General features: G+C 44.3%; 1 protein-coding gene across 2 annotated transcripts in view; it reads right to left on the bottom strand.

The window, feature by feature from the left end:
• Positions 1-5,210: 5,210 nt before the first annotated feature.
• SYNJ2 (synaptojanin 2) overlaps positions 5,211-26,060 on the bottom strand; it is a 117,426-nt gene continuing 96,576 nt past the window's right edge. The window contains exons 18-27 of one of the 2 annotated variants that reach the window (XM_090042043.1): positions 25,877-25,994; positions 22,847-23,065; positions 21,568-21,646; positions 20,414-20,582; positions 19,861-20,025; positions 16,014-16,148; positions 15,271-15,383; positions 14,359-14,467; positions 11,753-11,955; positions 5,211-8,506 (exon numbers count right to left, since the gene is read on the bottom strand). In XM_090042043.1, coding sequence (XP_089898169.1) covers positions 7,715-8,506; positions 11,753-11,955; positions 14,359-14,467; positions 15,271-15,383; positions 16,014-16,148; positions 19,861-20,025; positions 20,414-20,582; positions 21,568-21,646; positions 22,847-23,065; positions 25,877-25,994 — 2,102 coding nt within the window. In that variant the 3' untranslated portion in view covers positions 5,211-7,714. The remainder of the gene's footprint in view (positions 8,507-11,752; positions 11,956-14,358; positions 14,468-15,270; positions 15,384-16,013; positions 16,149-19,860; positions 20,026-20,413; positions 20,583-21,567; positions 21,647-22,846; positions 23,066-25,876; positions 25,995-26,060) is intronic. The other variant, XM_090042053.1, reaches the window with a different exon arrangement.

Raw genomic sequence — 26,060 nt, 5'->3', positions numbered from 1 at the left:
CTGGAAGGGACGTAAGAAAATCATCGAGTCCAGCCCCCTGCCCCTGGGGCAGGAAGTCAGCTGGGGTCATAGGATCCCAGCAAGATAAGCATCCAGTTTTCTCTTAAAGATGTTCAAAGTAGGTGCTTGAACCACTTTCCTTATGCCCAGCCTGAAGTGGTTATGGACGAGTTTGTGACTGTTTGATCTTGTCATCCCTCGGGGTGCTCTGGTGAACAGACGTTCCCCCAGATCCTGGTGAACACCTCTTATAAACTTACAGGCAGCCACCAGATCACCCCTGAGCCTGCACTTTTCCAGGCTGAAGAGTCCCATAGCTCTTGGCCTCTCATAAGGTCTGTTTTCCTGGTCATGCGCATGGCTCTTTGCTGGACTCTCTCAAGCTTCTCCAACAACCTTTTTGAATTGCGGAACCCAAAACTGGACACAGTACTCCAGCTGCGGCCTCACCAAGGCCGAGTACAAAGGGAGAATGACGTCCTGGGATTTGCTTGAGAAGGATCTATGGATGCAAGCCAGCATTTTGCTTACTTTACTAGATGCAGCATCACATTGATGGCTCTTGTTCATCTTGTGGTCAGTCATGACCTCCAAGTCCCTTTCTTCCACAGTGCTAGCCAGCGTAGCACTGCTGAGCTTATATGCATGTTGCAGGTTTTTCTTCCCAAGGTGGAGAACCTTGCATTTTTTGGTGTTAAACACCATCAGGTTCTCGTCTGCCCATTTCCTGAGCTTGTCAAGGTCAGCCTGGATAACCCTCCTGTCCTTAGGTGTGGATGCTTTACCCCAAAGTTTAGCGTCATCAGCAAACTTGGCCAGTCCGCTTCTGACTCTAGTGTCCACATCATTAATGAAGATGTTGAACAGTATAGGCCCAAGGACGGCCTTGAGGGACCCCACTGGTCACAGCGCACCACAACGATTGACTTCCATCAACCGCCACCCCCTGGGTCTGACCACAGAGCCAATTCCCCTGCCAATGGATCATGGTGAAGCTGAGGCCACAGTTGGCCAGTTTTCCTAAGAGGTGATCATGGGATACCAGATCGAAGGATTTTTTGAAGTCAAGATATATGACATCAGTCTCTTCTCCCTTGTCCAGATAATAGGTCACCTAGTTGTAAAAGAAGATAAGATTGGTCAAGCAAGACCTACCCACAGCAAACCCATGCTGGCTATCCCTCAGGATGTTGCCATCGGCCAGTCTGTTAAGAATGATGTCTTTGATAAACTTTTATAAGGCCATCCCCGGGATAGCGGTCAGGCTGATGGGCCTATAGTTTGCCACTTCCCTCCCTTTCTTGAAGATAGGCACCACATTGGCCTTCTTCCAGTCTTCGGACACTTCACCAAAGCGCCAGGAGTTCTTGAAGATCTGTGCCAGGGGCTGAGCTATGATGCTTGCCAGCTCCTTGAGTACCCTGGGGTGTAGACTGTCAGGGCTGGCTGAATTGAAGGTATCTAGCCTTTCAAGGTGTTCCTTCACAAGGTCAGCATTGATGGAGTGTAAAGAATCGCCCTCACCCTGGCCTTCCCAAACCATAATGGGCAGGGGCATCCCTTGGGATTGGTGAAAAAATGATGAAAAGTACCCATTGAGCAAGTTGACTTTTTCCTGGGTGTTGGTTATCAGTTGTCCCATCTGGTTTAGCAGGGGTCCAAAGTTGCCTTTACTTTTCCTCAGGTTCCCCACATATCTAAAAAAGGACTTTTTATTGTCCTTGATATTTGTAGCTATTTGGAGTTCCATTGCAGTCTTGGCTTTTCTGGTTCACTCCCTGCAGGTCCGGACCAGTGCAGAAAAGTCCTTCTTGGAGGTGGATCCAGTCCTTCATCCTTTGTAGGTTTTTCTTTTTAGATGCAGGAGGTCTGCTAGTTCCCTGCTGAGCCAAGGGGGCTGCTGTCCCCTTTTTCTGCCTTTCCTTCAAGACAGGATGGGCTTTGCTTGTGTATCCAGGATCACTCCCTTGAGGAGCAACCGCTCTTCCTGAACTCCCTTCCCCTTTGGGTTGTGGCCCTTTTAGGGCCTCCCTGACAAGCCTCCTGAGCTTGTCAAAATCAGCTTTCCTGAAGTCAAGGATTTCCATGTTGATGACTGGCTTGCCAGCTTTACGGCGAATGGTGAAAGTGATCAGCTGACGGTCAGTCACCCAGTTTCCCTTCGATCATGAGGTCACTGATCAGGTCATCCCCCGTTGCCAGTACCAGGTCGAGCAGTGCTTTACCTCTCATTGGCCTGTGACTGTTTGATCTTGATTCTTGAGTCAGAGCTCATCCACGCACAAGAGAAAGCTTTGCGACTTTGGATTTGGCTGAGTGCTCTTCCCACAAGATGTCTGGGTAGCTGAAGTCTCCCGTAACAACCATGCACTGGGAGTGTGCGGCCTCAGCCAATTCCCTGGCGAACTCCTGGTCATCTCTTGATCCTGGGTAGGAGGTCTGTAGTAGACTCCCACCATTGTGTCCCCTGTGCTGTGTTCCCCACTGGAGACCCTCTGGGTTAAAATCTGTCGTCTACCCTGGGCACCAGTGTCGGCTTGCAGGGACACGTAGCTCTCCTTGACATAGAGAGCTACACCCCCGCCCCTTTTGTCCACTCAGTCTCTCCTGTACAGGGTATAGCTGTCTGTACCTGTGGCCCAGTCACAGGTGGAGTCCCACTAGGTCTCCGTTATCCCTGTGACCTCGTAATTATTTGTGTTAAGCAGGAGGACAAGTTCCTCCTGTTTATTCCCCAAGCTCCTGGCATCTGTGTACAGGCCCCTTTGGGGCTCTTGCCTTGCCCACAGATTGTGCCAGGGCTGGGGCAGGCATGAGCTCCCTTAAGTGCCTTGACCTGCTGACTTTGCAAGGGTTGCTCAGTGGGCCAGCAGTGGCGGTAGTTCCCCCATCCCCCAGCAGGCTTAATCATCTCCCTATACAGACAAAATTCTTAGCTCTAAGCCCTGTGGTCTTTCAGGTGAGTACTCTGAGTGGATAGTGATATGTGGTATTTGGAAAGCAGGACGCAGAGTCGGGCCAAGTAGGAGCCTGCCTATTCCCAGAACCTGTAGCAGTGCAACTAATAACAAAAAGAATCTTTAGTGCAACTGAATCAATATTTTCAGTACCTATAACCTTTTAATTTTCAATTAATATTACATACAACCTAAAGGTCTATTGTGCTGGCTGTTACAGCTGGCCAAAATCCAGACGGTCCACCTCACAGAGAATTGTGGGGTGAAGGGGACCTAAATTGAGATGGAAAAAAATGAAACCTTTTTTCATGGGAAAATCATTTCCTTTGTTGGCCTGGCAGCTGCCTGCCAGTGATGACGCTTGTCAATTTTGCTTTCTCCCCTGCAGGCAGAAAATGAAATTGCTGAACCTCCAAGGCAGGCAGCTGGTGAGCCATCAGTTTGATTTTCCCCATGGAAAGTTTGAAAGAAATGTTTTCATCAGATTATTCTGGTGGAAAATTCCCAACCAGGTCTAGTAGGCCTTGTACAAACACAAGAGAAAGGACAGCTCCTCTCCAAGTAATTAATAAAGTTAAAATTACTAGGGAATGTTAAAAGTCATAATAATTAATATGGCTTTTTAGAGCTGTGACAGAATATAGGACCTCACACATGGTAACTACATGGATAAATAAGTGTAATACACTGACAGATACAGGGGAGTTATTGTTCCCTTCTATTCAGCACTGGTGAAGCCACATCTGGAATACTTTGCTCAGTTTTGGGCCCCCACTACAGAAAGGATGTGCACAAAGTGGAGAGAGTCCAGTGGAGGGTAATGAAAATGGTGAGGGTGAGGCACATGACTTCTGAGGAGAGGCTGAGGGAACTGGGCTTATTTACTCTGGAGAAAAGACAGAGAGGGGATTTAATAGCATCACTGCTATAGCAGTGATGTTATGTCTATTTAATATAGAACAAATATTATCGAACCAAAAGACTTCAACAATGAATCCTTGTTTCTTAACACTCCCCTCTTGCATCAGAAATCCCTAGCCTGACAAGTTTTCTTACAGAAGTGATTGTCCAGCTTCTTTGTTCTTTTGCACCACTCAGCAAGAGGAGGAAGCCAAGACTTTGTCATGGACCATCATCCTCTTTATGATCACCCAAGATTCCTCACTGCACAAAATACTTTATGTTGAGGACTTGTATGTACATTTGTGTACATTTACATTTTGTGGCCCACCACTGGTCCAGGGAACATACTTTTAAGAATCACAGGGCCAGAGTGATAAATGAGACCAAACAGTCACCCTCCCACTTAAGTCAACCACACCATCACACAGACAGCCTGTCAGTTCTTTGTAATGATTTCCTCATCAAATGTGGACCCAGTCTGACTTTGCTTTGCTTGTCCAGTCCTGTAAGATCAGACCCCAGGCTGCAGTGGCTCCATATCAGGAACACTGCTTGAATTTTTACACAAGCAGGAAGGATAAAAAACTTTGCTTTCTCAAGGCTCTCTTCTTAGCCTTACCTTTCCAGCTGGCATGTTGCTTTTCCCTCACCTTGATTTGTTGCAACTGAATGGTACCTGCTTTTGCTGACTGTATAAACCAGACTGAATCCCTGTTGCTAACTTGAATGGGTGGCTCACCACTTACAAGCATAAGATGTAAAGGCCAGTTACTGCATTTATTCAAGTGGAGTAAAAGAAGCATGTTTTATTTGACATGTATAAATCTACTTTAATTGGCTTTCCCACTAACTCTTTCATTAACATGTTAATTAATTAGCCATCTCAGGGCTGTTAAATTATCTTTGTTGCACCCGCATATTGAATATGATAATGTAACATCTTCTATTTTTTCAATGCCCTTAATATTTTCTGCTGAGATACGTCCATAAATATCTAGTGCCACCTTTAAAAAAAAACAAACAAAACAAAACCGAAAAGTAGGCCAGGATGTTTTGATGTACCAGGGAAGAAAGCAGTCATCCTACTTCAGAGTGACTCACATGCCTTTCAGTTTGTTGAACTGAGCACTTTAATAACAGACAGGCTTTTAAAGAAATGTGCTTGGAAAAGGAAGGGGGAGGGGAGAGAAATGATTAGATAAAGGAAGCATTGCTTTGTCTACCGAATGTCTTTGCTTAGAATTCAGCCCCAGAGATGAGAAGACTTGAGCAAGTCAGGCTATTAATAGCAATGAAGCAGTCGATTTTACAGTTCCCTAGACAGCCACGAATGGACTAAACCAATTCACATTTCTTAGAAAAGAAATTTAATTGACATAATTTACAACAAAAATAAAGTTTAAACACAAGCCACAGACTTTTCAATTTTGCCAACTGTTTGAAATTATTACTACCCTGAAAGGGACTCCGTCCCTCTTTCAGTTAAATTACTCTGCCTGAACTGAAACAAGCCTGGTGTCACTTGTAATTGCTGACTTTTAACACTTCACAAATTTGTCCCCAGTTGAATTTCTGTTTTGGGATCAGAAGACCATATTTGACATTGTGGCTGTAATCTCAGGTGTTTTGAGAAGCCTGAATGTTGGACTGGCTCCAAATCAGAAATGATGTTGCTGCAGTGACCTTTTCTCCCTTGATGTAACAGATAGCCTCTGGTGGGCTCCCCACAGTAACTCATGTCCAAGCAGAGCATTGGATAAATATAAGGAAAAAAAGCAACATCTGGAGGAAGATCTAGGACAATAGGGAAGATCTGGGAATGATGCTTTTCCTAGGCTGATTATTTCTGCAGCTAGACCTATGGTATTCTATTTTTATTCCCTCACTTTTTCAAGTGTTGCAAGAATTTTTAGGTAAAGGGCAGGCTTGTGGAATGTGCATTATCCAGCCTGGCTGGTCTGTGCTGTCACACAGCATCAATCACTAGGAAAACACTAATTAAGAGAGGAATTGGATGAATTCTGAATTTCCTTTCACAAACTATGCCGTTAATACCACTCATAAGATGGAATCAGTTGTCCATAAACTCTTGTTTTACAGCCAATCTTATGCACTGTGGCAACGTATGAGCAATAACTGTATTTGAGCATATGAGCAATAACAGGCACTCTTATTCTTCCGCACTGACATCTTGCTCACTGCACAAATACTCTGCCTTTACGTTGGCGAGACAAGTCTGGTAGAACTTGACTCCCAAGCCTGTTCCTAGCTTTATGTTCTGGTCCCTGATTATTTCCCCACTTGGGATCTCACTGAAATGTAGTTCTTGGCTCACGTTTATCAGATTTGCCTGCAGCTACCAACGTGTCTCTTCTCAAAATGGCTGAGAGGAATTTTAGGCTGCAAAATGCCTGATGATATTAAGGGCAGTCAGAAAGCTAGCTCTTTCCATGCCACTGGCTGCTCTACCAGTGATCAGCTGAAGTGAATATGGAGGGCAGTTGGTGGCTGACAACTGTACCTACAACTCCCTCTACCAGTTTTGTTTGCGAGACGACAGTCCCCTCCAACTTCTCAGCATCGGTACTAATCTTTACCATCAGCAGAAGTAAAATTAATGAGCTGTAAGGCATGGTCTGCCCCCATTACTTGTGCCCTGCCTCTCAGAACTGAGGGTCTCAGTGAATACTTAACACAGCAGTCATGTACATGGACAAAGCCAATTCTTTACTTATCAGTGTTTACTATATCATTAGTAGTGAAGAATGAAGATGACACTTCCTTGCCAGAGGGAGCAAGACTGTGACTAGTGGATAATCTTTCAGGATAAGAAGTTACATGCTTACGTCCTTTGTAATCAGCTGGGCTCTGCCCCTTCTCTCACCAGTGACTCTGTGCACAGTAAGTAAAGGCCACTGGAATGCACCTGCTAGCCCTTCACATGTGTGGTCCTTCCCAAAGTGCCAACCACTTGTCCTCTGTGCTGTTCGGTTAGCTATTTAGAATATGAAGGGGCTGAACAGAACCAGTTCAGAATGGGTGTTTTCCAAATAGAAAAGGAAATAACTGGAGGTCGCTTTTAACTATGAACATACCTCACATTAAAAGAAACTATGTCCTTGCAGAATAGCTGCTTGAGGTATAACTATTAGTATCCCACACTGGCATGGGATTCTTCCTAATTCCCTGTAGGTGCATTTGGATGTTTAAATTAAGAACGAGACTTTCCTTCAAAAGAGGGCATCTACTCTGCAACCTCCTGACCACTTACCTTTAACACAAAAGAGTGGAGGAGTTTGGCTAGTGGGATAAATACCTTGATTCCAAACCTTGTACTCAGTTAAAGACCATAAGGAAGATGCAGTTTAGGGCATATCTACGCAGGATCATATATTACTCTGATATGAATATATTCCTATAGTTACATCAGTGAAGCTCTCCATGAGGCTACACTTGCTCTGCAATAACTATAGCAATATCATTATTTATACTAAGGCTTACTTAAATGATAGAAATTGTGTGGATTATAAATTATACCTGTAAATGTTTTTCTTGAGGGCTTTTCATGCCTCATTTGCCTCATTGCATGCTCTTAAATATTATCTGTACCTGATATAATAATTTTTCAGATGAATAAAAAAAATAATTTAGGATAAAGTATTTTAGCAAGCTGTACAGTATTGCTAGATGTTATGCACTTGGTTTATTTCCTGGGGGAGTATTCTTTCTTTAAATGCAAAATTCATTTAAAACATAGTTTTGCCACACTTGAGAATTCTTAAAGTAGAGCTCTGTATGCAAAGAGATTTGTATTTGTACCTAAGGTTTCTATAAGAGGAAAAAAATCTCAACTCTCAATTTGTATTCCTGTTCTTCAACATATTTCCATTTTGTTCTAAGACAAGCAGTGTGTTCAGTGTCTCTGTTAATGTGCCCTTATCTTCATCATCACTAAACGTAACCCAGTGACTGAAATCTGAGCCAGGGAGTTTCAGATCTTTGGGAGTGTGGACTAGAGGAGTATTTGGTACAGGTGGTGTTGGATGAGGACAGGGCAAATCAGTGTCCAAGTCCAGAAGATTGGTGTCCTCTGTAAGGGAGCTGGTGTCTAAGAGCAGCAGCTGCGGCCTGCTTGTGGCAGGAGGGCCCTGAAGGTCAGCAATCAAGTCTGAAGGTGTTGGTGTCACACACTTGGCGCCATCGTTTTGAGGGCTGGCCATAGCCATCAGGGCTGAAAAATCGGACTGCCTGGGAGAAAGAGAGAGGATGTCTGAATCCTGGAGGGCAGAAGGACTGTTGTTGTTGTTGAAATTGAGTGATAAGTCCCTGAGAAGAGGACTGTTACTACTCTGGAGCACGTGCAGGTGGAGAGCAGCAGGGGCAGACTTCTTCCTTCTCGGTGGGATCTTCGGGGCAGAGGAGTTGGGCGGATGCAGCATGTCTGCCTCCAGACTGTCTGGTGAGGGAGGTGGCCTCTCACTGCTCTTCCTTCTCTGAAGAACCTTCCCAGGCTGTGTTGTTCTTGGCTTAGGGACTGGAGCAATTCTGGTGGGACTTGTGATGGTGCTGGCTTCGAGACAAGGATCTGGCAAGCCAAAGGGAGGGTGGTTTGTCTGCTGGTCAGACTGCTCTTCTGGAGACATGGTCTGAGAATGGAGAACAAAAGAAAGGGTGGCGTTTTACATTCAGGCTTGGTGACAGCATGAGACCTGCCCTGGGGTTGGGAGGTTAATCCAACAGGGAGTGCGGTAGAAAAGACCTGAGTTCTACTGAGTGACTTACTGGGGGAAGCAGGGGAGGTTGAAGACACTGAACTAGATATGGACACGGAGCAGGCAAAAGAGCGACCACTTTAGAACAGATGCTGATCTGTTCTCTTCTTCAGCGTCACTTTAGCATACTGGTATTTAATGTGTTACGTGGGGAATTAGGAACGTATGTCCTGTTCACTCCGTGTTAAAAATACATCCCTTTGTGACCATTCTCTTTCATGTTAAGTTTTGCTTGGGGGCCAGATCTTTAGTCTCCACAATTCTGATGCACTCTAAATGTCAGATCCTTTTACTGGCTCTACTATTGAAGTGCTAAGTCATAAGGAAGGCTGAATTAATGGGCATTAGCACAGGTCCTCATGGGTCTCATGATATGTGAGGCTTAAGGGCAATTAGTTTCATCTAACGCAGAGAGTGCATCAGTGGCTCCTCGTAATTCTGATGCTAAGGTCTAAATCTAAAAATACATTCTCGATGTGGAGTTTATCACTTTTTTCAATACCACATATCCCTCTTAGAAAAAAACCTCAAGCCCAGATTACTTTAGTTCCAGCTAATTACATCAGGATAGCTATTATTTCAGACTTCCCAGTCTCGATGTTGCTAAGTGAAACCACTTTAACTCTTAACTAGTCTCCTGCTGCTTAGAAAGGCATGAACTCAGATGTTGTAATATGATTAGAAATACATCTTACATTGAATTCAGGATAGTTCTCCTTTGCTATTACATTGCTGTATTTGACTTGATGCCTTTCCTAGGAGAAATGGCGAAGGGGGGAGATCCCTTTATAGTAGTGTAGGTGCTTTCACATAACTGACCTTGAAATACCAGCAGCTTCTCTCTGTGCTCTTTCAACAATGCTCCGTTGATAGGGACATGGGGAAACAAGACTGTTCCTTAAAATGTATGCATAAGGGAAAGGGGATGCCTGTTTTGTTTCCACTTCCACTTTTTTTTTTCTGAAGCTGTGTGCAGTGGAAAGCTGTTTGAATTCCATTAGGGGATGCTGTAAGGTATCCTTCAGTGTGAGGTGAAATAGGAGCCTAAACACTAACTTTCTAGCAGTGGGCCAGAGAAAAGATTGTGAAGGAATCTACCAGTCCAGGGGTTGGCAGCACTTTTGGCTGGATTGGCCAAAAACACCTCAGCCCCTACCCACCTCAACTTGATGTGCCAGAGGCAGACGGTGGGAGAGCTGCAAGGCGCCTGATTCTCAATGCTGGCTATGGGTACACATGCCTCCAGGTGGATGGCACGGGAGGAGCCAGGGTTGTACTGCCCCAGCCCCTTCGCTGCCATGCACCGAAGTCATGTGTGCACCTGCTACCACTATGGAGCTGGTGTGGGTGGTTGCAGCCTGCCTGCCACCTGCTGCAGCTGCCCAGAGCCCATGCCGACTGTGGCAAGCAGCTAGGAGGCTCAAAATAACTGCATCAGGCTCTAGAGACCTGGCACCAGCTCCGTGGTGGCAATTGCTGCACACGTGCCTCAGAGCAGATGGTGGGGGAGGGACTGGGGTTGTGCTGCCCAGGGCCTTTCAGCTGTGTATCCCAAGGCACGCATGCAGCTGCAGTCACCGCACAGCCTGGTTGGGGTTCTGGAGCCTGGTGTAGCTATATGCAGCCTCGCAGCTGCCTGCCAGTGGGCAGCTGCTGCGTGCCACAGAGCCTGGACTGCTTGCAGCAGGGCTTGCAGCCTCCCACCTGCCTGCTGCAAACAGCCTGAGCTCTGTGGCTGGCGGCAGCTGCCTGGAGCCCAGGTCAGCTGTGGTGTCAAGCAAAATGACCTCATGTACCATGTTCTGGCACACGTCCCATGGGTTGCTGACCCCTGTACCAACCTATGGTATTTGTACTGTCTTTATTAGTGTGGCATTAGGGCACACTCTCATGCTTTAATAGTCCTCTCAACAATGCTGTGAGTTGAAGGGGCATGTTTTATCCCCTTTTATGCTATTTTACAGGTGCAGATCTGGGGTACAGCTAACCTACACACCAGCTCCAAAAAACACTGGAGCCCAGGCTCCTTGTATGGTGCATGGGGACAGTTAGATCCAGAATGGCCAATACGCAAGGCAGAGAAAAACTTCAGGGCAGCATAGTCTGCAAGTGGGTCCCTACAACTAGTTAACAGGGAAATAACCAGGGATAGGGGTAAGTGTTTACATCCCATCTCTTAGGCACCTCACTCAGGGTTTCTAGGAGGTGCTGCCATCCACAGGGGGCCCACAGCTCAGAGGGCAAACCCACCCTTTCAAAAGACTAGGGGCAACTTCCTTTTAAAAAGATGTTGGCTGGGGAACCTGCTGCTTGTATAAAAACCTCATAGCTGCTAGAGCACTTGCTGGGAAACTCTAGCCTCATTGTTTAGGGTATTTGCCATGGGGCAGTAGCCCTGGTTGCCCAGCCCCTGTTGTTCAGGGTTCAAACCCAACCTACAGAGTCTTGTTTTGAAAGGGACCCTTTTCCTTATACAAGAACAAAATTAGTTCTGAGAGCTTTATTTTGAAAGCACCTTCTGTCAAAAATCCTCCAAAGATTTCCAAGCACCTTTGTCATCACTTTATATACAGGTGAGAACTATTAAGATAAAATTCTTCATATGCCTCAAAACCCCCCTAAATCTCACTATTTTAACAGACTGAGAATTTCTTCCCGGTCTGTTTGGAAGAAATGCACTTATTGGGGTGTTTCCAGATGTGGTGTGATCAGTAAAGCAAAATCTAGAAATGAACACAGGAATGAGGAGTCACCACCTTGGGAAGCTGGATCATAATGGATTACCTCTGAAAATAAAATCGGGAAATGCAGAGGAGATGTAATGTCAGAGGGGACAGCAACAAAAAGAGGGGGATGGACTGAGGAAGAGTTTAATAAGGGTAACTCAGTTTAGTGACAGCTTGTCGAAGTGCCTGATGCTGGTCTATGAATATCTCTTTTATATGGGGTTCATTTATTGTGTATCTAGGTCACAGTGACTGCAATATGCAATGACAGTTTGGCGACATCTGGCAAGAATCAGTTTGAGCTCAAATGACAGGACTTCATGCAAACTGTTAAACAGCCTGCCTCTCCTGTGCATAACAAAGAGCAGGATGAGCTCTGTTGCAGCAGTCTTACATTTTCCAACTTGACTCCTGTCCTTTGCAGAGGCACTGGCTTCTTAGCAGTTGGAACTTTGGGTGGCGGGCGATGGGGAACCAGTGCTGGTCCTGGTTGTGACCCCTGAAAGGATGCTGACTTTGTAATGCTGGGACGGGGTTCTGGTTTAGTGACTGTTTGGGTTTTTAGTGGAACAGGCTTCAGTGCTTCCTCTTGTACTCCTGAAATGGAAAAAAAGACAGCCAGTTGTTTGAGTCCATCTGGAGTGTAGTATGAAGAGCTTTTTCTTTGATACGTGTGTACGTGTGTGTGTCCCCTCACTATTAAAGGCTTGCTCTTCAGTCTGAAGATGAAGGTTTTGGAAATTAATATGTAATTTCACCATGCATATCAATAGGAGGTTTAAATTCATGAAACCAGTTAGCTAAAAGCTTGTGTGTCCCTGCCCACAGTACTTCAAGCCCACACATAGTGTTATGCTGGTGTGTGTTGTAGCACTTAAGATGCTGCAGCTCAGGAGAGCTGGGCTCAATGCCAGACTGCCCCAACCTTGGTAGGTGACACTGAGCAAACAGCTTCTCCTTGTGCCTTAGCTTCTGCAGGAGATAATTCTAAAGCACGTGGAGATCTAAGGATGAAAAGCCCTATGTAAGAGGTAAGTGGTTGTAGAGCATGAAAATCCTGAAGTGAAGTCAGGCAATTTAGTTCTCTTATCCAAGCCCAGGCAAAATAAAAAAGACTTCTTTTAACTTAAATGACAACTCTGCTCTGACCAGTCCACATGCCAGCAGCATCACAAGGTTCCACGGTAGTTGTCTCTCACTGACTGCAGATTACATTTGCTCAGTTTTACAAATGGGGAGATTCTCACTGCCAGCAATGCATATGGAGGACAGGATCTGGGAGTCGTGCTGGAATCCTTCTGGTTTATGCTTCCTCAGCAATGGAAGCCCTTCACTTGCAAAGATTTCATAGATTTCATAGACATTAGGGCTGGAAGGGACCTTGGGAGATCATTGAGTCCAGCTCCCTGCCCAAAGGGCAGGAAGTCAGCTGGGGTCATAGGATCCCAGCAAGATAAGCATCCAATTTACTCTTGAAGGTGTTCAATGTAGGTGCTTGAACCACCTCCACTGGCAGACTGTTCCAGACCTTGGGGGCTTGGACAGTAAAGAAATTCTTCCTTATGTCCAGCCTGAAATGGTCTTGCAGGAGTTTGTGACCATTCGACCTCGTCATCCCTTGGGGCGCTCTGGTGAACAGACGTTCCCCCAGATCCTGGTGGTCACCCCTGATAAACTTATAGGTGGCCATCAGACTTAGTTAATACTTTGGCTGCTGCATGAGCTCCCTTAAGGGTGTGCTGGCTTTGCACTGCTGCCTGGCACAGTGAATAATTCTGTGATTTAAACCCCTCTGTGAATTCCAAGTTGCAGGTAATGCAGCCATTGAGGAGGAAGGTGCCACTGGTACTCAGCCATTTCTCTGAGGACAGCTGGACTTAAAGACAGCGAACATGAAACAACCGTGTCCCAATCAATCACACATTGTTTCTGCAGTGCAGTTTCTCTCCAGGCATCAAAAGGGAATGGGGAGTATAACAACTCGGGAGTGCATATTAGTTGTGACCGTTACCTGTAGGAGCACGTAGAGGTCACAGTTAGAGCATACAGTTATTGATTGCCTAGAATAATAAAGAAGTAAGGCTGGGAGAGATCTGAGGCAGTCACTTGCTCAGACCCTTGCTCAAGGCAAGATCATTCCTATTCACCTCCCTATCCAAACCTCCCCATACAAGTGCTTGTCTATCCTACTCCTAAAACTACATAACCTTGCTTTGCAACTACTAGGTATGTTGCCAAAAACATCAAGAACACCCTCCCTGCCACAGGTAATGCAGGGGAAACAAGGGCATTGCCAATGTCCCACTGCTGTAATGGCTGTTCAAATACACTTGAGAGATCCAAGGAAGAGGACCATGCCCCCTACGTCACCCTTACAGGAAGCAAAAATCCTTGCAGTCCAACCCAATCTGACCATGGGATAAAATTCTTCCTGACCCCAAGATGTGGTGATTGGTCTGAACTGGGCAGGGAGGGTGAAACGCTGACCAGGAACATTGGGGTTTTAGTCCCAGCAGGGGTAATGGCAGAAAATCCCCAGCCTTGGCTGCAGCTGACACCCCATGTTTCTGATGAACATGAACAAAATACTCTTGACATCTGTAGTAACGGGGGGAATTCCTTCCTGGCCCCATCTGGCAACTAGCAAGACCTCCTCATCTTCCTAACCACAAAGGGGTTTGGCTCATTGGCATTCAACTATACATATTTAAGGTGTTCTTATCTACAGATACTGCAAGAAGATATTTTAAAAAGGAGTAGATCAGGTCACTTTATATAGAAATAACTAAATCACCTTGAAACAAAAAGACTGGTGTATTGAAACAGACAATAACCCTTCCAAGGGAAATCTTGCTATAACCCAAAGGCAGGGTTTTGTTTGATTTCAGCTTTTGAAAGGAAATGAGTCTCTTATCTGGGTGATGGTTGAGGGAGGATGGAATGAGCCTGGAGTTTTTGTTTTTTGGTGATTTTAAATTCCTGTTGGATAGCTCTGCTCACCTCCTTTCGCTTCCATTAGACACCTAATAGCTTCTTCTGCTTCCTGAGCTGTGGTGGTTTTGATCTGCTTGACATTATAAGGCTTGCTTATTCCAGTCCGGACTTTGGGCTTATGAAAATAAAGAGAGGAAAACGAATTAGAGTCATCCTGTTGGAAAACTACGGTTCTGGAGCAGCCCTCAGATCTGCAAGCCATGCACTGTACTGTGCCGTGGACCAGGGATCAAAGCACGGTGTTTTTCTTTTTGCTTGATACGTGCACCCCAATTTTGGGAGTCTGATGGGGGGTGGGGAGCATGTTGTATGTGAAAAATACAGTATTGCAGTGCAACTTCATCATGCCAAACTCAGGCTGCATCAGTTGTAAGTGATATAAAACTTACCTGTCCTGTATGGGTTTTAACCATGCTCACCCTCTACTTCCCCAGCCATCTGAACCATTGGGATTACAGTACAATATCAAGTTAGTTTGGGCCAGCTGGCCTCACAACCACCACCTGCTGTGGCCTCTCTGTTGGATGTTTTGCAGGTGTGCTGTGTCTTGCCTATAGAGGCTAAATATCTGCACAAAAGAGAAGCCACTGGCAAGAGGTTGCAGTGACTAAATCCAGCTAGTAGCAGGTAGTTTAAGCATTTTAAGGACAGGAATGTATGGTTTTTGTAATGTATGAATCTTCAAGTTGTGAAGGAACCCGTCATTTTAACAGCATGTGGCATGCATGTGCAACACGCTTTCTTTGGGTTCTCTGATTCTATCTCAGAGTTACTGCGTCCCAACACTCCACCTTTGCTGCTCTGCTCAGCCCACCTGCCTTGAGTTACATCACCTGCTGGCTGGTGTGATCAGACTATCTTTAGCCAATCATCCCCTTCTAACTGAGGCGTTTGGACCTGTGATGATGGAGGACTCACTGGTTGCTGAGGTGCCCCTGGGAGAAGTTTTGCTGTTGCCAAGATGGAGCATAGGGAGTGTCCTCCTGAAGAGGTGGGACTGTCAGATGGTGATATTTTGACAGACGTTCCAGCTGCAAGGAGAACACGAATAAATTTTCAAACTTGGGAGCCAGCGTGGTGCTTTCTGTGCAGTGGGATGAAGTGTGTACCTTGTTTTAAACAGAATGAAAGAATGTCTCACCCTAGAATGACCTAACCTAACAGCAAGCAGAGAAGAAAAGCTTTGTTTCATTCAATTTTATTCCAAACATGGAGAAGGGGGTGAAAACGTTCCCTGCCAAGTGGAAAAGGGTAAGATCAGACAGCACAAAATCCTTTTTAAATATCCAAAAGGAATAGTGCACACTAAAGTTAAAACTGCTCAGCAGAGCATTTTCTTAAAACACTAATCACTAAGAATAAATATGAGTATACCTAATAAATACTAACCCCCAGGAAGCCAATGCATTGGTAAGGAACTTTATCAAGTCCATCAGGACTTAATTAAAGCTAAGAAAGGACTTTCATTCCAGCCTATTTCACCCATCACCATCCGAGAGCCACCGCCAGGGGGGAAATGCAGAGAGTGAAGGCGAATACACCGCTTGTCTTAAAAAAAACTATGGGTCTGGGTATTTACTGGTTTGACACTGGCAGCAACAGTGTGGCCACTGGGTTGTGCTGACAGAGGGGTGACTTTAAAAAAGAACGTGAAATCTTACCAGGAGGGGGAGGGCGCTGTGGGGGCGGTGGTGGGCGAAGCCTGTTTGGAACAGACAGAGATCTGCTGGGAGAACGATGCTGGAAATCCCCACCCGCTTTCAACTCCTGCTTTAATTCAGCCAAGTCGGCATCATCTAGGGGACAGTTCACAACAAGAAAAGGCTATTTTTTAACCATCTAAAAAACTATGGTAGAGATGACCTAACTTGGAGGATCAGGAAAAAGAGAACTGTGATTCAGATGCAAGACATGGTTACCCAACTAGAAGGCTCCACCTTAACAAGCCAGTGTGACGCCCTTCTTTCATCTCTCTGTTTCTTTTTGTGATGCTTGCCCCAGGCAGCACACTCTCCACCTTAGAAAACCCCCCACTCCTCTTCTCAAATATGTTCCCGTCACTGTAACTAGTAACATTAATAGCTCAAGCTGAAACAACCCACCTCTGACTTCAGGGCTGTTCCCCTACTAGCCTGGATGCCCTCCAGGCAAAGCCTTTAGTGCCACTATAGCACATTGCCAGCTCCCAAGAGCCAGCCACACTGATACGCTGTGATTCGCACACTGATGAGCTGTTAGTGATGACTGCAGGGATCCTGGTTTTCTCTGATAAAAAAAAAAATCCCCAGTTTTCGGGTTAAAAAAGTAACCCAAAATCCACATTTTTCTGTGATTAAAATGAAACACCACTAATAGATAGATAGATAGATAGATAGAGGTGTTTCATTTTAATCATGGAAAAATGTGGATTTTGGATTACTTTTTTGAACCAAAAATTGGGGATTTTTCATTTATTCTTTTAATCAGAGAAAACCAGGATCCCTGGTAATGAGGGCTAGTCATGGGCCAGTTCCTATGGCCTTTCCAAAGCACCTGAGGGCTGTCATGGTCTCAGGAAAGGCAAGCTTGATCCACTCGGTAAGTGGTGACAGAGCTTTCTCTGGCACAGAAGCAGGCCAGTCTCGTGGCTAACATGGAAAAGAACAACTGTCTGTTTTCTGGCTCTGTGCTTTTTAGCAGTGCTTTGGCCCTACCATGTCTGCCTCTGCTTTATGTTCTTGGGCTCTGCTACCAACGCCTGGCCTATTAGACCATCTTTTATCCTGCTTTCTCCTCTCTTTGACAGCTAGAGAGGTCAGAAGCAGAAACTGACTTTGTCCTGCAGGGAACAGCTACAGGAGTAGGAGCTTTCATTTCACTTTCCCTGTTTTTCTTCCTTGCCCAGTCAGGCAGCCAGTCCCAAAAACTTTTGGTCTCCAAGGGGCATCTGGTTCAGTTTTGCCTTTGCTGGCTGCAGATGTGGTGGGAGGAGGGGAAGGAACAAAGCAGAAAGTGCTCTCTCTTCAGGCATTTCTGCACAAACCTACCTCCTTGTTTTACAGAGCCCTGCTCTGCAGGGAATATTGAGCTTCCTCATGATTTCTTGTACCCATGCAATACCAGAGAGCAGCCTCAGCCACACAGCTGGGAAGCTGTACTATCTTGCCAGACCTTCAGAGCCAAGACCTGAATAAGGAAGGGCTTGCCTAGGGAAGGCAGAGGTTTGTACCAGTACCATGACTGAGGACAAATGGCATAGTGGGGAATTTTGGCAATAATCTTCAGGCAAGACAATCACTCAGCAAAAATAAGATGATGGCCAGTTCTTTTTATTGGGCAGGCTTAAGTGAGATCAGGCTGTGCCTTTGCTGACCTCAAAAACATAGACTGCACTGGTGCTTCCATTGTTGCTTTGGTTTCCATCTGTCTCCATAGTACTTGTATACTGTTGGCATCCACTGCATTAGGAGCAGCACAAGCACACTTGGGAGACCTTTGAAATGTCAGAGGCTTCAAACCCACGTGGAATGTGTAGCTGGCCTGGATCTGGAGAGTCGGGACCTACAAAGGACCAGCTGCAACCTCCTTCCCATCAAACTGTGCTTTGTTTACTTCATGAGTTAGTCAAGTGTGCATTTGTACAGTTGAAAAGAATTACTGTGGTTCCTTGTGGTTTAATGAATCTTCTGCACGCTGAGCAGAAGTGTGCTCAGGACAACTCTCTGTGCAATCCGAAATGTCTGGTTTGATGGCATTTAATAAGTTGAGGCTATTTCTTGGCTCTAGGTCAGGTCACTAGGACTGACCAAGCTGCACTCAAGGTAAGTGAAGAGAGCTATAAAGCACTGAGCACTTAGAGCCCTGGTCAGCATGAAGTTATGAATTTCATTTGGTTTTTATGAACTCTTTCTGACTGTCTTTAGCATAGATTAAAACTCCCATTTTATACTGGAAGACAGCCCATGCCTGTGTAGCTGAAAGATCATCCTCTCCAAATGAATAGTAAAGAGGGGGAGAGAAGAGAGGCTATGACCAGACTGTCATATGTTCAACTTCTGGCCCCGCCTTCCTGTGCTTGGCCACTAAAGTGAAGCCAGATCACAACCCAGGAGACCAGCATTACTGGCAAGACTAGCTCTGGATGTAATTGAGACCAGTGTTTTCATAGCTTCATATGGTTCATTTTAAAGACTCACTGCATTATAACATTACAACAAAACAGATGGACAGGAAGAAAAATACTGCACATTTGTGATGCTGCCTAAGGTGATCACTCCAAAAGCAAACAGACACAGCATCTGTAATTTTACATCAGGATGGTTACCCTTTAAATCAGTCACTAAGATAAATTTACCAAGTTACATCAATAGCTTTAGGATCCCAACACTATGAAGGAAGAATACTGCACATATCCAAGGTAACACTGTAGTTATCTTGGGCAATGTACAGGATTTTAAAGCTCACCATGCTTAACATCAGAGGGTGACTGAGCCTCAAAATTGCCCCAGATAAGTAAAATGGGAGTGAAGCAGGGCAAAGTGGTTGGCTAGTCTTTCAGGGGACTGGAACTCCTTTGCAAGAGTTCATTGACTGTATTTCAGTTTTTCTGGAAAGTGCAGATTCTATTGGCTGTTGTGGGGTACGTAGGTCTTTGAAGAGATGGAGAAAAATCTTGAGGTTCCCCCTTGCCCTGGATGTGGGACACATGAGTAGGTACATATTTGATGGTCCCAGAGCAAATGGTGACCTGGGGCAATCACATTTCCTGCCCATTGTGGATCTGCCCTGACTGTCAACCACGCCTATTGCATTAAGCCCTCTTCTAAAGCCCACTGAAGTCAAAGGAAACCTGTCAAATGCCTCCCAGATCAGGCCACCATTAACAAGAACATAAAGGACAATAGGGACAATTCTGTCGAGTATGCTTTAGTTCTATGTGATACAAGACCAATTTAAAAATGGCAGTAAGTCTACCTCTGTCTAATATGTAATACAGATAGCAAGGCACCCCTTTGAGGCACAGCTACCCTGTCCCAAACAGGACAGAGCAAAGGTGGCTAAACTTCCTCCCCTTCTCGGCACAAACTAAAACTTTGACACAGCCAAGAGCTGCAGGACATATAACTTGTGAGATAAATGCCCCAGAGTCAATAACATGAGTACAGTGCTGAAATTCATATAATTTGTCATTAAATTACGTTTTTTAGGAGCCACATGCATATAAACTGCCCAGGAGCTACCTTGCAGCTTGCAATCTGCAGGTTGGCCACTCCTGGCATATAGACAAGTTCAGACTAAAGCTTTATTAGCTACTACTTGTATTGCCATAGTGCTTGGGAGTCTCAATCAAGGATCATGGCTCCATTGTCCCTGATGCTGTTTGAACACACAACAGAAAGGTGGTCTCCACCCTGGAGGGCTTACAGGTTAAGCACAAGAGATGATGTAACAGGTCAACAGGGAAATGCCCATAGGGAGAAACAAGAAAATAACTTTTCAGGCCTGCTATAAAGAAGCCATGTGAGTTACCTTTACACAGACGTGAATTCCTTCCTGTCAGCATCTGAGATTTGTTTGAAAGTACTACAGAGGCAAAATGTTCAGGGCCCTCAGGAAAGTCTTCTGATATCTCTGTTACTAGATGCTGAGGCAGCACATCATCCAAATACTCCTCCTCCTCATCTAATATATCACCTGAAAAAGATTTGGCCATAGATATTATGAAAGGCACAGTCTCTGTTTCTTTTTACTTCAATTAAAATGCTTTTATTATGCAGGAGAGTAAAAGCTAAGCAGACTTCTGACTGATTACACATGTTTTCACTGTTCTTTGTTTTGTATAGGGATCGTTCTAACGTACAGTGACTTTGATAGTTTATATTATAACACTGAGCACATGTAGCCAGGTGATGTCCTCTCTCATCATCAAGGCTCTGTGTAGATACAATGCAGGGTGAGGGTTTTAGCTAGGAATGTGTTGTTTAGAGTTACTGTGTCATTAGAAATCATACAGGTCTGTGCCCCCTCCCACAAAATGAGAAAGGTGAATTCTCTTAACCCAGCCTATAATTGTGCTGCTGACCTTCTGATTCGTAGTCTAGACTTGAGAAGTCAAAGTTTTCCTCTAACAGACAGGAGTTTGCTGTAGGTGACATGGGCACAAGACTGTCTCGTTTTCGCGTGATTTCCTCCTGAAGACCCTTCAGCCAATCTTTAGTTTTGGGTCGGATTTTCACAGCTCTACCTTTAACCTAAAGCCAAGAAGGAATTTTTTCATTTTTAAGGAAATAAGAATAATGCAGAAATGTAGATGGCCTCACATTTACTTCAGAAGCTCAATGAAAAGAAAGCATTTCCCCTAGCATCATCAGGAAAAAGACCATCCTCTAGTCATATGAATTAACCCTCCATGTATTGACTGAAGAACTCTGGTTTTTATTGGGCACACACTTACATTGTGGCTGCCTTTCTTCAAAGCATTTGTATTGACATAAACCTTGCAATTTCTAGTGGTTCAGCACATTATTTATCATTTGCAAATAAAATATAAAATATCATAGAAATGATACTATACAGCTTTTAAAATGACTACAGAGATGGAATTTTCAAAACTGCCACAGTGTCTTGAAGCACAAAGCATGTGCGTTCGTCCAAACATTTTGAAAAATCTCACCCGAGACCTTGTAGTCTGATAACTTATGATACAGGAGCACCCCAACTACTAGGAAAAAAACAAAGCAAACCAAATGAAAAATAAATGCCCATCTCACAAAGAAATGCAGCTACAGTCTTTATGGAAATGTCATGAAGTAAATCAGAATTGTTGCTACCGATCCATTTCATACTCAAATCACAGTGGCACCATGACACTTGATGCCAAAGAGGTTTTGTGCTATATTAAAGAAGCATAAAAAGGACTTGGCAATGGTGTTCCCCAGAGCACTACTTCAACTGACTAAATAGTCATAAAGTCCACATGTTCTGTAGCGATACCGCAGACTGGTTCCAGAACTTTGTTTGAGGGAGCTCCAAAAGAAGCAATGTCCTGTCTTCCTAATAAGGAAGGACAATCTGCAAAATGCTAAGCCTCATGGCTACAGGATCCGTAAGTACTCTGAGTTTTCAGTTTCCTTGAAAATAAAACTACTGATTTATAGTGCCTCAGTATAATCTTAGAAACCCACCTTTAGATACAATGCATGCAAATTCATTAAAACAAACATGATATAGTTGTACCTTGATGCCATCTATATCCAAAACATTAAGAGCTGACTTGCTGTCTGCAAATGTTATCAGCATCTGACCTCCATTTATCCTAACAGGAACAGAGAGAGAAAACAACAGTATAGTTTGTGTTCCAGAAATACATAGTAGGCTTCACAGTGATGCCAATACTTTTACATAGGCTATTTTTTTTTGCATTTAGCTCTTACTTACAAGTGTGTTTTCTTTGTAGCAGGTAACACTATGTTGCCCAGCACTGTCTCTGTCTCTATACCCCCACCTGCATCAGAAAAAGCATGCATTCTCCTCAACCATTACTACAATGTCCTAAAGGTAAGGATTTTCTGTGATATCTTTTATGGGACCAGTTGGATAGTTGGGAGAGCTGGTGAACAAGCTTTAGGGCATAAAGTGCCTTTCCTGTGGCCTGAGATAGTCTACAGTGTTTTGTGAGCTACACAGAGGTGTGAAAAAGAGAAGCCTGCTGCTTTCTCACTCTTCGCTGCAGCTGAGTAACGCATCAAGCCTTCACAGGCCATGTGGTCCTGAGGTCCTAAGACCATGCCAGAATCCTTTTCTCCCTCTGGGGAATGTGTGAAACTACAAAACAGTGTCAAGCTGATAGATAATGTTTACCAAAAATATCCCCAATCACAAATAGCTCAACTGCCAGGCAACTTATTTCCTGAACCTGGTGTCAAACCATAAGCACTGTCACCAGGAGATTAGATTTGTTATGTATTCCACTATGGATGACAGCTTTTGGTGACCCAGCATGATCCTAGTTAATTGTATTGTGTAGCTGAAAAGTACAGTGTAAAAAGCCTTCCATTTCAACGGCACCATGCGATCCTGCTAGCCTTCTCAAGTTTCTGCTGGGTTCTTCTCTCCTGTTGTCTTTCACAAAAGGTGCTGCAAATAAGGTAGTGCCAAGCTATGGCTGTTTTCCTTAACAAAGAAGTGCAATTGCTACCCTGTGCCCTTAAAGTGACTCCACAGGATTGAAACAAAACTTCCAGCAGGGTGCAGAATTAAACACCTGGCTTCAAGTTTAGTAGGTTGAGGGGTCACAAAAGCCAGTCCCCAAAGATGAGCGAGTCCTCTGTTTTGGGCAGTTTTTATAGTGGGACAGTAGGAAGTAAGAGGTATCTGGCAAGTAATTATTCATCTATTCTACTAATGATGATAAAGGCATTACAGTTTGAAATTGTTATCTTTTTCCTCAGAGTTCATTTGATTTTAATTAGGATTTTTTAAAACAGACTGAATGCGTCACAGAGTAAACGCTTACCTGACGAGAACAATGATGCCATAATTCTCAAATATTTGCATAAGCTCTGTACGCAAGTCTTCAGGAAATTCGTTTTTCTCTTCAGGGGTTGGTGTCTGGAGATTTACCACAACGGTGGCATCCAGTGGCCCCTGGAAGGATGACACTTCCTGGAAAACACTCTCACGGGCAGCCACATCCACTTCTTGGACTTCCACTTCTACAATAGCTAACACGGGCCTAGATTTTGTACACGTGCACACACATACACACACGCACAGATATTTACTTTTACATTATTTCAAATAAACATCAAACCACAAGATGTGCAAATATTTGGGTGTATGAATATTAACAAAACCCCTTTGATGTGGGTAATCCCCACATTATACAGTCTGTCCAAGGTCACACAGTAAGGACCTCTCACAACTCACGTGCCTCTGAGGGCAGTAGTTCTAGCATCAGGCAGTATTTGCCATGGTCCAGCAGTGATAGGGCACAGCCAAATCTGTGCTTCTGGGAGCTCCTCCTCACCAGCTGTGCTGCCCTAATGCCAAGCGTACCCTAGGAAAGTACCAGCTCTAACAGTGCCAGGGTAGCTGACAGAAGGCATGGGAGTACCTACATGTGCCCAGGCACCCTGACTCCCAGTTCGTTGCTCCATGGGATTATTATACCTTTTTTCCCAGTAACAGATAAACCTGCCTCATGTGATCCTCCAGATACTAATTCCCACAATACCTAGCTAAAATAGAATTATGACAGTGTGCTGGAAGAGAGAGATCACCTGAGAGAACATCCATCTAAAAGGCACCAGAATGCTTAATACAATCAATTTTCCCACAACATTCCTGCGTAGCATGAGAATGCAGTTATTTCCTATTAGGGTTAATGGAGGTTAAGTGTTACATGATTCAAGGTCATGAACAATGTTTTTCTTTCTGGCTCCTAGTTTCTTTGCTGTACTCCCAAGAGTAAATACCAAGAGGACAATATACCTTTAAGTATGGGCAGCTCTAGGATTTTGAGAAGGAGGGTACGGATGGTGTGGTGCATCATCACATATAACACAATAAACAATTATCTCCAGGTAAAAAGAAACTAGAAGCTTGACTAATGTGCTAGGGGCCTAGAGCTATATTATTCAGTTTAAGATCAAAGCAAAAACAAATGCCAATTTATTGGCATGTGCATTCAGTTGCTATATCTTATGTATAAAAAAACCACAACAAACGAGGCAAAAAATAATTAAAAGATGTCCTGTTGTAATTAAATGCATAAAGTAAAATCTGGCCTTGAACATCATAACAGTACATCGAATATTTCACTGAAAGTTATTTCCATACCTGAGTTGATGTTCACCTGAGTTTAAGTTTTGAAGCCTGACTTAACATTTTTAGTTAGAGTTAAAAACAGCCTGCAGTGCTGTGAAACAGGAGCTACATAAAGAGGAGCAGCTAAAGGACAGCAGAACTGCAGAAGGACAGTTTGACTAGTGGAACATCAAGACTATTTAAACAGGAGAGTGGTATTAACACCTGAGGAATGAAGGGTTTAGATGGAATCAGGTAGATTATAATGAGCCATGAAGTCAAGTGATTTCCTCACTGCTGCCTCAATAGAAATGTTACTGCCTCTGCCAAGCAGTTGGTTTTAAATTTTTGATGGACCACAAATCAAAGGGGGGAGAGGGGGTGCAACTGCACCATTCCCCCCCCTGCCTTTAAGTATAAAGTGCTTGTGTAATACAGACATACCAACCATATGCTCTTTGGTCATGAATCATTTCCTATGAGCTAGCTCTCTCTGTGTCATACCCAAGTTAACCAGAACAAGTTGTCAAAAGGGCCAAGGCTTCACTTCGCTTTGTAGATGCAATCTGCATCCTTGGGATTATCCCTACAAATAAACTGTGGGCAGTAATTAGAATACTTGCACTTCTAGGAATTGCCACCTGCTACTTGCAATGTGGCAGGGGCTGTAACGTGCACTGCCAGTATGTAGAAAGAACACAAAAGTTGAGATAAAGGGAATAGAGAAAAGGAAAAAAAACCCCAAACCTTTCTGCAGGAAACGTTAATTATTTCTGAAAACGTTGTTGATTAGTGTATTTTGGTATGCTGAAAAGATACCATGGAGCCTCTTTTGATAACATAAGCTTCAGAAAGTAAGCCTACTGAGAATAATTAAAAAGTGGTGTTAAAAGCCTAGTTATTACAGTAAGGGTTGCTGTAATTGGGAACTAAGGTACAACAGCCTGGCTTCAAAGAACACTGCATCAGAGTCTTTTATAATGAGTGCGGCAGTTCCACTGCGAGTTGTAGACCCCCGCGGTGTCAATGCCTTGACACAGAGAAGTTGTTTGTACGAAGAATGTTCTTCCATTGCTGGAGGAAAGCGAAGCAGCTCTCCTGTGTAACAATGCTGGGGAAGCACAGGGTTGGCAACTGTGATTCACTGAACACCGCTAGGATACTGACAGAAGCTTGTTTTAAAACAGACAAGCTTTTGAGGCACATTTAACATAGCGAAATAGTATCAAGACACTGAGAAAAGGGAGGTGATCTGCAATCACGCGAACTCCTCTGAAGAAATGTTAATAGTGTAGACCAAAAAGCTGTATTAGCTGTTGCTTCCTCTCTCTTCCCTTCTTCCCTTTCACAGAGAAGCAGGGAAGATGAGGTCCTTGAGGGTGCCACTGTGTTCATTCACATCCACATCCCCAGTGCCCTGGCCAGATGCAATGTATACCTCCCAGGCTACACATCTCAGTTGCCTTCTTTTTCACAGAATGCTGAATTGGAGCCTTTCAGTAATGTGCCTTTAATTGACCAGAACTGTCAAAAATATCCACTATCTGCTGTCTCTGCAGCTCTTCTCCACAATCACAGTACAGAGCAGAATTAGAATCAGGCCATTGGCAGTGCCACCCTCCTATCAGAGTAAGCACATACCATTCATCAAAAGGAACTGTTTGCCTTTCACATCAAAGAGGTATTTCAGCATGTCACACACTAATCGGAGAAAGCTTATCTTAACTTAAGCTCTTACCTGTGATCGGAAGCCTGAAGCTCTGCTCTTCCATAATACATCAGGGCACCAGGAGTCCAACTGTGTTTGATTTTAGTTTCAACACTCAGATCACTGTCTAGGAGATTGATCTCTCCAGCTATATAGCACAAAACATTGTTAGAGTTTACATTGCTGTAATAACGATTCAACCAATTTCAGAAAA

The sequence above is a fragment of the Crocodylus siamensis genome, chromosome 1, assembly GCF_052110815.1.
Source record: "Crocodylus siamensis isolate JL-2025a chromosome 1, ASM5211081v1, whole genome shotgun sequence".
In the NCBI taxonomy this organism is placed as follows: domain Eukaryota; kingdom Metazoa; phylum Chordata; order Crocodylia; family Crocodylidae; genus Crocodylus; species Crocodylus siamensis.
Note: the sequence above shows the minus strand (reverse complement) of the source record. Positions and strands in the feature narration are given on the sequence as shown.